Raw genomic sequence first — 12,427 nt, 5'->3', positions numbered from 1 at the left:
TCTTACCCAGCAGAAAGAGGTGAGGACAAGATCTAATCCCTTGTCTCCTAACCAATTTTAATTACCTAAGAGCTGGTTTATCCAGTGGCAACATGTAGACAGAATTGTGGGCACACACATCTGCACAGATGCTAGGATTTTTGCCCTGGGCAGCTGTGGGTAGCAAGAAGTCTGCATTGATACCAGAACCAGAGAAACATGTGTCCTGTAGTAACAGAGCATGAGCCTGACAAAAAGTGGACCAAGTGTATGATTTTGAGCAAGTCACTGTCTCCCTGAGGCTCAGTTTCCTCACCTGTAATGTGAGTATCAAAAATGCAATGGGGGATAGTTTCATCTGCAAGCTGCTCTTCTCATAAATGTTATTCTCATCACAGCATTTCTTCTTATTGGGGAAGGGGTCTTAAATAAAGAGAGAGAACCTTCCCACCATCATAATCTCAGATTGCGAGGTCTATGTCTGATTGTCTCAGAACTTTTCCCCAGGCAAGGGAAAGTAAATCAGCTGGCCAACGAAATGAGTAAATCCTGTGTTATTCAATGGCTTAATTAATTTCACAGTAGCACTTCTCCCATATAGTATACTCGCATGCAAGTAATGATCTTCTAGATGCCTTTACCAAAAGAGTGACCCTGATGATGAACTTTTAGTCATTGAAGAATGACTAGTAACAAGGAGCTGTCAAAACACCAGGGACGTCCACACAGTCAAAGCATGGAGACAGCCATACGATTCCTGAGAGGGCATGGGTTCTGGCTCTGAACTCAGACCTGATCTTGAATCTACCTTGTGCTGTCACTTCCTAGCCACATGACCTCAGCTAGGTTGTGACCTTCTCGAGGACTCAGGTGCTTATCTGTCAAATGGAGTCAATCGTGTCTCACGGTGAAGGATTATGATGAAATTGACATGAGCTGCTACGTACAGTGTGGTAAGAGCCCCTGGCAAACAGGAGATGCTTGCAAGCACCTGCTTCCTTGCCGCCAAGTGAGGAACTGGCCTGTCACTTTGTTTTTCTTTCACTCACCTTCTCCCTTTCTGTTTTCCTCAGTTTCTTTGCTTGTCTATGTTCCATTCAACAAGAATGCCCATGTGCCTACTGCACACCAGTACTGTGCAGGCCCTAAGTGTATGGTGATGGATGAGACCAGGGGAAAGTCACCCCTACAGAGCTTTCGGGCTAATACAGCAAAACAGTGGGAGGCTTCATCTTCCCCAATGTAGAAATCAGGTGTTCTGTACTCTCTGTCTCAGCCTCCCTCTTTATAAAAACCACCAGGTAAATAGCAGGAATGGAAACTTCTTGCAGGCAAGGAATGGGTTTTCCTAGGGACTCTTTGTCTGTGTATCTGTAGTGAGTGCCCTATAAAAAACACTGAATGCTTGAATGAATGGGAAAGCTTTGGGTGTAGGGGTCTTTTGATCCCCTAGGCCATAGTGCTCCCTTTCCCCTCCAGCCCTCTTCCACCCTGCGCTCACCTCCCCCACCCATTCTTTGTAGGGACTCCCAGCTCCACCACTCAGCTAAAGACATATTCCTCCCGTGCTGTCTGCAACCTTCTCTCCATCTGCTCCCTCTGCCTGCTCAGGCTGCAATGTGGAGATAGTGTGGCAAGGTGGAATAGGGGGAGGGCGCGGGAGGGCTTCTAAATTGGGGTGACAGGCCTGGGAAGCTGGCAGTTCTGCAAAGGTAGCCCACACAGTCCGTCTGAGTCTCTGGGAGTGCTTACAAGCCTGTCCCTCATGTAGCCCTTGACCATGGCTGTTCCCAGGCATTTGCCTGTCTCCCACATCTACTGTCCCTCACCACCTCCATTTGTGGAGAAAAGACAAGATGCTGGAAATCAGGGCTGGGCAAGAGCACAACATGGAGGGTGGGTCCTGAACTCAGATGGGGGAAGGGCGTAAATACAGCAGAGCTAAGGTGCTGAGCTCAGAGGAAGCCTTGGCTAGCTCTGGCGCCCGGTTGACAACGGGGATGTGAAAGATGAAACTCTGATTAGAACATAGATAAATTTTAATTTATAGCCCCTAGTTAGGTTTCACGGGCCTGGAACACCCTGCCCCCCATCATGTATTAGATGCACAATTTCATGGCCATTTGTATTGTTCTAGAGAGACTGACAGCTCTCATGGAATCCCCAGAGTTGAAGACTTTCTAGGTTACAGGACTCACTTTGGAAACACAGGATACTGTCAGGGCAAACGGCTGGTTGGGGCCCAAAAGGCCCTGGGAGGGCTGCCATACAACTGAGAGAACTGGGACTGGGATCTCCCCTGGAGGCCTAGCGATGGAAAGCTCTAGACTGCTCGAACGCAGACTGAAGGCTGCGCTGGGTTTTGAGGTCTCCACCTCCCCGTCTGGAAAATGGTCAGGAAGCTCTACGGCCTCGCCTGGCAGCACCGGACTGATGTGAGCATCCGCCGGGAGGAAACGCTCGGCCCACAGGACACCAGGGGAATTGGCGTTAAACTTCGCGGGGCACACGGGCTGCGGCTGGAGAAGGAGGTTGGCCCTGGGGCGCGGCGGCCCCTCTCCCTGCGGCCCGCCCGCCCCCTCCCTCCCTCGTCGCACTCGCTCGGCACAGACTCGGCCCCAGCCCCCTCCCTCCTCCCGCTCGCTCCCCGCTAGCTCGCTCTCTCGCTCGCTCGCCGGCTCCTCCTCACTCGCCCGCCCGCGCCCGGCGCAGCTCGGCCAGAGCGATCGCGGGGCTGAGCGCGCGTCCGCCCGGGGGGCTCCGGCGGCTGCCCCGGCCCCCGGCCCCCTCCCTCGCCCCGCCTGCCCTGCGCGCTCGCCGTCTCCCCGCTTCCCGGCTCCCGCGCCGTCCGCCTGCCCGCAGCCCGCGGCCCCGAGCCCCCAGCAGCCACGATGCCCGCGGCCCGGCCGCCCGCCGCGGGACTCGGCGGGACCTCGCTGCTCCTCGCCCTGCTCCTGGGGAGCCCCGCGGCAGCTCTGGCAGGAGGTAAGCGCCTGGAGGGGCGGGGCGGGGGAAGGGGCAAAGTTGCGGCGAGTGCGGGGCAGCAGGGGGTCGCGGCCGACCTGGGCTTCTGTAGCACCGCCCGCAGGGTTGGAAAGCCGGGGCGGTCGCCCAAATTCGGGGCTGGGAACCGCGTCCCCTCGGCCCGGGCTGATGGGAGTGTGGAGGCGGGGATGTGTCTGAAGGACTCCGGCGCTTCCTTGCTTCGGCTGCGGGCTCCCTTTCAGTGTGCCTGGCTGTGGGGCTGACTTCCCTTTGCAACCCCAGACAATCTCCTTGCAGTGGGGTCGCCTCCAAACCTCAGATACCCGGAGCTCTCTGCAACCGCACCCGGGGCTGGGTGCCAGATAATTCTCAGAAGGGGGGCAGCTGACCCGCCCTTTAACTGAGGACTAGACTTGAACTGTGCGTCTGGGGGCTTCTTAGTGCCGCGCCCTCCCAGTCTAGGACCCCTTGCCTCCTTTTGGTTCAGGCTGTCCTGTAAGACCGGGTCCCTGGACTGATCCCAACCAGGTGTCTGGATGCCGGACTTGGGTGTGGCTTTCGTTTGGAGGCCAGTCGGGGACCTTAGGGTTCTCGGAACTTGGTGGGGGAGGGAGAGAAGATGTCAGGTCACCGTCGGGAACCCGAGCGGACACTTTTCCTCCCACGCGCACCGGACAGCCTAGTGTCTCAACACTATTATGAATTGGGGAGGTAGGGGTGCTAGTTTCACCCACCACGTGCTTGCCGGTTTGGAAGGGGGGGTCCAAGTTTAGCGAAGGGTAGTTGCTCCTCCTAACCAGACCCGTAGTCACACCCTCTTCTCCACCCCGCTGAGGTCCCCCAGGAAAAGTTGTGTGTTGGGGGTTGGACACGTCATTAATCCAGAGCTAAACCCAAGAGCTTTGAGAATTTAATCGGTCACTAGGAGACCCCAAAGTGGAGGAGAGCATTGGTAACCACTCAACCTAGCCTTCTCTGAAAGGTCCAGCTCCCGCTTCCAGAAACGCGCTCCTTACGTGGTAAATAAGCAGGCAGCTGCAGGGTCTGCCCAGTCTGAAGACAGTTGGAGGGCGCACACCCTCCCCATCTGGAGCCTCGGTGTCTGTTTGGGCCGTCTTGACCTGGAGCTGGAGCACAGGCGATACCCTTTCTCCCTAGGGAGTTCTGGACCCCTGGCGCGCACACCTGCTTCAGCACCAAAGGCCGCGGACAGCTCTTAGCTCCGTGGGCCCCAGCTCTGGGTCCCTTTCCCTCCAACTCTTCCCCATGGCCTGGAGTGCCCTCCTCAGCATAAATCAGGCATTTTATCCCCTACCCCCTTCTCTTTAACTGTGGAGCCCCGGAGTGCAAAGCAAAGGAAATAATTCATCACCTTTTGTTTAACAAAGCATATCATTAAAGAACCCCCCTTTTATGAAGCAATAGTATTCACAATTTACATCAGGTCTGGACAATTTCTCTGGGAAAGATGGGGGAAGAGAACTGGTTTACATAAATCCTTTCCACCACAGCATGCCCTTTCTTAATTAGCTGTCTTTCCAACAATGGCTTGGTGGCCTTGAACAGAGTCCACATCTCCCTCCCTCATCCTTTGAATCTGTGTTGTGACAAACACATAGAAAGAACCCAAAGTTACTCAGCATCTTACTGGCTTTTCTAAAGTGATTCTACCTTTGAGGACCCCCGCTCTCCAATACACTGCCCTCCAGGAAAAATGTCTTAATGTCACATACTGAATCGTCATCTAAGACAAGGATTTCATATCCTGCTTCCTTCACTGGCTTCAAACACAAAATGTGTGTGTGTTAATTTTTAAGACATTTCATATTATTTTTCCAACTGTTTGACACTACAACTAGCCTATATATTTTTTTAAAAGATTTTATTTATTTATTTGACAGAGATCACAAGTAGGCAGAGAGGCAGGCAGAGAGAGAGGGAGGGGGAAGCAGGCTCCCTGCTGAGCAGAGACCCTGATGTGGGGTTCCATCCCAGGACCCTGGGATCATGACCTGAGCCTAAGGCAGAGGCTTTAACCCACTGAACCACCCAGGCGCCCCTCACTGCCAAATTAAAGTCAACTGATGTAATACTTCAGAAGGCTCATTAATAACCGTGTGCTTCTGACTTCAAGACTCTAGTGGTAAGGAAGGAGTGAGGATAGCCAAGGAGCACTGCCAATTCTCATGGTGCATTTGGAAACAATTGACCTTTCACAATAAATTCTATTTTTAACCTGAAGCCCAACTTCCACTAATGTCAGGAGAGAGGTACATCTAATACAGTGTTGCAAGCTAGTCCTGCTTGCCTTCGATTTGTAAATACTTGAAAGGGACTTGTTGCTACATTCTTATGCAGGTCACATGATTCTCTGGGCCATTTTGCTGTAAGGCATGAATAAGTATAAAGTATAACTTGTTTTTGAAGAGGCTTCTTATTGTCTAAGATATGCACATGGGGAATAATTGTAGCTACGTGCTAAGACTGCAGAGCCTGAGTGTCATTTCTTTTCTTTTTCTCTCGAATTAATAAAGGAAATTCAATATTGCTCAATAAGACTCAGATTTGCTGCCTCCTCTAGTCTCTAATGTGCGTTGTTGTTAAATTCACTTAACAACTATTTTCATTATGGATTGCCATTCTTTTCCATGGAGTTCTGGCTGCTCCTGCCAGGGGCCACCTTATCTAAGCTTGAAGGATTCTTCTTGTGTTCACAAGGCTTAGTTAGACATTAGGAAAATAATGTTATATTCCTTCCTCCCTCTTCCAAGGCAAGAGGATGTTTCCTGATTAGAGTGGCTTGTTTTGTGGTTTTGCTCACAAATATATTCCTGCTATTCAAAAAGCTATTCAAAGGGGCTCTATTTACCCCTCCTCCTGTTTGGTCCACGGGGCGTGCTGCAGACCTCCACTAGGGGCGCTCAAAGCAGTAGTTGGTGGCTTAGGGCAGAAGGGGCCAATTCTGACCTTTGCAACCAGCAAGTGCTGGCAATGCCAAAGGTCAGCAGAGTAGAGGTCTAAAGATGGCATAACTTCCATCTCTACCCATGCCCCTTTCTGCTTTCTGCAATTGATTCCTATTTCTCAGGGAAATTATTGATGACACTTGACATGCTGTGAAAAAAAAGTAGAGACAGGTGATAAGAAGGCAAAGAGAATGATCCACAAAAGGCAGTTTCAGAATGCAGAGTCCAGCTGCCCTTTTTCCTACCAGGCTGTGATTTCCTTCATGGAGCCGAACTGCAAAACGCCAAAGAGGCCAGGGTAAGGCTGTTGTTTTGGGGAATTTGAGCTGGGCACTGGTATTAGATTTATAGCGTTCTGGAAAAGAAATACTGCGGCTTTGAAAACCTGGGTCCAGGTCCATCTCCCCTGGTTATGAATGTGTGACCTTCAGCAGAGCTCTCTTCTCTGAGCTTCCATTTTACCATCTGCAGAATGGGGGCAGGGGTACAGAATTGTCTCCGTCTGGAAGGATGGTAGCAATGATTGCATAACACTTCCTTGTAAAACAGCTGGCACATAGTAGATGTTCAAGTAATGTTCCTCTGTTTTCTTCTCTGTGTTCCAAAAATGCAAGTTGCCCCTATTAGTAGGCACCCAGAGAGTGAGTCCTTGAAGCTGGTGTGAAGCAGATGTTGGCATAAATAACTGGCTAATTTAGGCCAATGTAGGAGGAGTTGGAGTTGGGATATGAGTAACCCCAGGTAACTATATGCTACCTGTGGCAGGTGAGATTTTTTTTTCACCTGTTGCAGGTGCCCTTTCTTCCCAAAGTCTGATACTGTAACTATTTGCACCTCACTATTACCATCAGCAAGTAGAGTCCATGGTACCAGAGATGCAGTTGGCAGCGTAATGGTTGGAAAGGAGATAGAAGGAGAGAATCTTCTTGAAGAGACATTAACTCATTCATTCATTTAACATTTACCGAGTACTTTCTATGCAGGCAGCAACCCCACGTAGAGTGCAGGAGACACAGGGTCATATGATGAGGTCCCTGCCCTAGCAATGACAACCTAGCAAGAGAGATCAGAAGAAAACCACTAGCATCCATGACCTGTGATCCGTGCTTCAGGAGGGGATTATCAGAGTGCTGTGGGATTATCTTCCGGGGGGTGTGGTCCATTCTCACCAGACCTAGTCAGGGAAGGCTTCCCTGAGCAGGTAGCATTAGAGCTGGCCCTGCAGGGATGTGACAGAGACCAGCCGCTAAGGGTGGGTTGCAGGGTATGGGGTGAGGGGGCAGGATTTCTACAGTGAAGTAGTGAAAGCAGGTTCACTTTTGGAGCACATCGCCCACCAGTGGAATTAGAGAGAGGGAAATAGTGAGTGGAAAGGACAGGCTGGTGGGTACCCAGCCTGACACGTGAAAGAAATCATCAGACCTGCCCATCCTCCCTGCTCTGCTCTGGACTTCCTGGGCTCAGCAGAGGAAGGCTGAAACAAAGGCCCATGAAGCGCTGTGTTCGCTGTGCTCACTGTTGTCCACTAGAGGTTGTGATGACACCAAAGGAATCCTCTCTGAAGACAGCCCATCCTAGCTGCTGAGTACCAGCAGCAGCAGCAGCAGCAGCAGCGCAGGGTAAAGGCTGCCTCCTGGAATTTGCATATTTGCATAATCCTCCGGTTACTGTAGTTCTTCACCAGCAGCCTTTGGGTGTTGGTGAAGGGGTGGGAGTGAGGGTGTTCCAGAGAGAATGGGCTAATTCTCATGGACCCTCCTGAAGTAATTTCCTACAACAAGGCTGGGACCGCGTTTCCATAATGCGAAGAGCATTCGTCGAGTGTCGATTTTGTTCCAAGTCCTGTGATAAGTGGTTTGTGTAGATTCGTTCAGAGAGCACTCACAATGCCCCAATAGATCCAATTATTATTACCCCCATTTTATAGAATGGGAAAGTGGAGGCACAGAGGTCCAGCAGTATGTTGGGAGTCACAAGAAGTGCTGCAATCTGGCATCAATTTTCTAATGCCTGTTATATTCTGCATTCCCCAAGCTCGTGGGCAGATTTTGCTGATACATAGAAAGGTGCCCATACATACTTGTCAGAGGCATGTTGGACGTGTACCCTCTGCCCACCACTGTTCCTGGCATATAGTAAGCACTCAAATAAAACTGGTTGAATCAAAGTGAGTCATAAAGTCGAACAGGTTACAATATATGTGTGGGCGGTTCGTTCATCTTTGTCATATCTAATGGTTACTGAATACACGTCAGACACTTGTGTAGGTTATCTCTTATTTAATCTCCAAAATTCCTCTCCAGTTCATACATAAGGAAACCAAGGCTTAGAGAGACAGTTAGTTCAGGAAGCTCAAGGTTGACAGGTAGGAAGTGGCAGAGGTAAGATTTGAATCCAGATAGTCTGACACTGAGCATGGCAGCTTGAGCACCTTCCAAGGTGGGTCCTGCTGTATTTCTCAATGAAATGTGTGTACGAGATGCCTTCACCATCGTGTGTGTGGTCAGGCTGGGTGGGTCTGAACACTGGCTCTCCAAACTCCAAAACCTGGTGGGACAGAGACACAAGTCAACTAGGATTTTTCCAAGCCCCTAATATCTCTGAAAGAAGGAGAGAAAGAGAAAAAGACAAAAGGAAAAGAGTATTCTCTTCCTAGCCAAGGAGACTACACAAAAGAGAGTGAGCAGAATGGGTGGTTTGTTGGCTGACTTTGACAATTCTGGCTGTTTGTAATTTCTCCTGTTCCCAGGCCACTCAACCATTAATGGAGAACTTAAAGTGTGGGAAATTGGTTTCTGTAAGCTCCTAAATTCAGGAACCTAAATTCAATGACCTCCTAGCCATGAGCCTCAGTTTTCCCATTTGTAATGTGGCTTACGGTAACTACGACCACATATGCAAAGCTGTCTTCACAGGGCTGGGATGAGACATGGAAATTAAGAGGCTTTGTACTTTATGCATATCAGAAGGTCAAGCTTCAGGGAGCTGGATGTTGGTGTGGAAGGCTCAAGACCCCAAGCACTCCTGTGCGTTTCTTCCTGGGCTTGTTATGAAAGAATGGCAAAATATAGCCATTTAGCATGGGTCTACCCTGTGCCAGAGGGCTGTCCTTGTGCTTACTCTATATATTCACTCCTATTATCCTCACCCACCTCACCCATCCTCACCACCACATCAGGTGATGTCCCTAAGTAGATAATACAAATGAGGAAACTGAGTCTTTTAACGGTATTGGCAGTTGCTAAGGTGTTGTAAGCAATGAATGATGCGATTGTGATTTAAACCCAGGACTATTTAATTCCAAAACCCAGTTTGTTCTAGAGGCTAGGGTATGAGGTATCACATAGCCATGGCCAAATGGAGAGCAGACACTAGCCCAGAAATTAGGATAGTTTGGCTGGACTCCGGGAGCGGAGGTGTTTTCTCACCCAGGGGCAAATGCCAGGTGTCTCAAGTCAGCTTGCCAAGAGGAGAAGCTATTCCTCCCAACCCTCCATACTGTCTCTGATGATTCCTAGTGAAGCATCCTTCTGGTCCTTCATTCAGGACCAGAATGACTGGACAGTCATTCTAAGAGCCATATACCTGAAGATGAAATGCCCAGCTCGCCGACTTGAGCGGCGTGACCTTGAGCTATGTCCTTCAGTGCTCTGACCCCCTTTGGGCCTGATACGTAAGACCTGGGTCCTGTCTCCCTTGCAAGATGGTTACAGATAGTCAAAGTGGATAGATATGTGTAGCCCAGAGTAAGCACTCAATAAAGGTAACATTATTGCTATCAATAGTTACCTGGTGAACTTCTATTCATCTTGCAAAACCCAGTCCCTAATTGTCTTTTTCTGTAAGAACTTCCCTTGCCTCTCTCTCTTCTCTGTGCCAGTTATGAGTCATACTCTGCCCCCCCATCACATTTTATCCCTCTATTATAGTTAGCTCATGTACTCACAATGCATGAGTTACCACTTCTCACATCTCCATCAAAACCCTCAGCCGAAGCTTCGTCATCCATATGTCTCTTAGGTATCTCACCCAGTGTAAGGCTCTACCCGATTGTTGAACTACACTACTGATTGTGGGGAGGTAGCATCCATGCAAAGATCTGAATCCCATCCTGAATATTTCTTCTACACCTGTGTGGTCTTGGGCAGCCTCTCCGAGGCGTGGCTCCTCACCTGAAAACTGGGAAATGGCAAGAGCGTCCTACCTTGAGGAATTGCTCTGAGGAAAATCAGTGAGCTCATAGATGTGAAATGACCAACGAATTCTACAGGAAGGAAGATGAGAAAGAGGAATAGGATGAGGAAGGAGAGACACTTGGTGAAGAATAGAAACAACCTTTGTGCAAACACACAGCCACAAGGCAGGCACCACTCAGAGGGTCCCTGCCGGAGCCATGTCTCTTTCCAAAGGGCATGTTGGCTGCAATTGTTTACCCTGTGGCTTAGCTCATTTCAAAATAGAAACTTTCTGGGCATGACACTGGGGCTTTAGACTCTGCCTTCTCTCAGGTCCCTGGCAGCTGCAGAAAATAGCAAAGGAAATAAAAATCCATGCTTAGAGTTGTTTTCTGTGAGATGCATGACTCCAGATGAGCAGCTTGGTCGCCCTGAGCCATCGGTGGGCCTCACATTGTCTGTGCTCGGCTAATTTCCCAGGGATGATGTAATGAAGGGGGACCTGGTATTGACATGCTCTGTAGAAAAAGCTAGCAAGATACCTTCCTGGGGTCTGTCATATTCAGCAGGTCTTAGCATCAGGCTCTCAACCTGCTTCAGTCCATTCCCTGGTAATTTCATTTTATTGAGAAAAGAGACCCAAAGGCAAGAAAGAACTTACTCACTCGAGGTCTAGCCCAGGACTCGAACCTCTGACTCCTATTTTCTGGCTTCCTTTAAGGGACTTTATCTGTCTTTTACGAACAGTGGGATCCCTGCTCTCCTGTAGTGTATGTTCGGAGACCCACGGAGAGCCTTAAGACACCTGTCTCCATGAAACCAATGGCATCCATTACCCAAATCGGATATTTACGTTGTGAGGCCACGGCAGAATGACTGCATAAAAGAAGAGTTAGCAGAAACTGAAATCCAGCCAGAGCTCCCTCCCGTGCTGACTTGGCACTTGAATCTTTGAGGCACTGGCAGACCAGCTCACACCTGGGAATGGTGCCATCCAAGCAGATGGCTCAAGTCAGGCGAGCAAGAATAAAGCATGGAGGCTCAGGGAGGTGCAGGTCCCAGGCCAGGTGCCCCCCTGTGCTTCTCTGTTCTCACTGTGGACCATAGAGTGGCTCATTGAGAAACCCAGTGACAGTGTGGGGTGTAGAGAGCGGGGGAAGGTTTGCTTAAGGCATAGAAGGTGTGGTCAGGGTCAGCCTTGGCTGGGCAGCAAGGATGACCCAAGGGCTGGAAGTAAGAACCTGGAGTGCAGAGTCTGGAGCTTGGAACAAGTCTTACAGGGAAGAGGGGTGGGTATGAGCCAGTGGGTGATAGTTTCCTTGTTTGATATCACCCAATCCCAGTGGGGGAGTAGGTATGTGTGAAGGTTTTGTATCATAAATGAGTGAGTTGGGATTCTGAAATGGAGCACTGACTTAGGACCAGGAGCCCGTAAAGGCATTATAGTACAATAAAGAGTCCAGACTCTGGAGTGACAGATATTGGTTCCAGCCTAACAGTGTGATCTTAGACAAGTCACTTAACTCAGATGATTGAGGTGGGGTGGGGTTGGGTAGTGATGAAGATGATGGCAATGATTTGTTGAATCTTAGCTGAGTCTCAGATTCTCAGATCGGTGCTGGCTTCCAAGAGAGGAACCAGTCTTCCTTTTGGCTTTACAGAGCGAAGCATCATTCAGGATAGATCAAGACTAAGAAGGTACCTCGAATATTGAACCACGGATGTTCCAGGGATGGGCTCCTTTCCTTCATTTCTCTCTTCCATGGCATCTGCTTCTCCCTGCATTGGTTGCTTCTGACTCTCCCCCCCCCGCCCCCTCTTTTTCTCTCTCTCTCACCAGCCTCATTCTACTCACTAACCAGTGATCTCCCTCACCACCTCTCCTTACACGTGGGCTGTCATGGCTTCTCTGGCTCAAATTCTACATGTGCACCACCTGATATGGTGGGCACTAGCCACAAGTGGCTATTTGGTTTTAAATGTGAATCCATTAAAATGAAATTACATTGGAATTAGAATTCCTCAGTCCCACTAGCACATTTCAGGTACTCAGTAGTCATGTGTGGCTAGTGGCTGCCATGTTGGGGAGAGAACACTTTTGGCTTGGTAGAAAGATCTATTGGACAGTACTGCTCTAAGCCATGGCAGTCCACATACAGCCCCTAACACTCAACTTCCTCATGTTTCCCTGCTCAGATTCCTGAGGAATATGGCTCGTCCTACTGGGGCAAGAGATTGACAGTTCATGTTTAATCCAAACATCTGTGGCTAGTGTGGTAAGCATGTCATAACACAGGGCTAGTTCCATCCATACTCCGGGTA

At 49.7% G+C, this 12,427-nt stretch overlaps 1 protein-coding gene across 1 annotated transcript in view; it reads left to right on the top strand.

The window, feature by feature from the left end:
- Positions 1–2,870: 2,870 nt before the first annotated feature.
- The window catches only part of SEZ6L (seizure related 6 homolog like), a 182,232-nt gene continuing 172,675 nt past the window's right edge, over positions 2,871–12,427 (top strand). Inside the window, exon 1 of the mRNA XM_044244414.1 lies at positions 2,871–2,964. Within this exon, the coding sequence (XP_044100349.1) occupies positions 2,871–2,964 (94 nt within the window). The remainder of the gene's footprint in view (positions 2,965–12,427) is intronic.

This window comes from Neovison vison, chromosome 3 (assembly GCF_020171115.1).
Source record: "Neovison vison isolate M4711 chromosome 3, ASM_NN_V1, whole genome shotgun sequence".
In the NCBI taxonomy this organism is placed as follows: domain Eukaryota; kingdom Metazoa; phylum Chordata; class Mammalia; order Carnivora; family Mustelidae; genus Neogale; species Neogale vison.
This window is presented reverse-complemented; position numbering and strand designations above follow the sequence as displayed.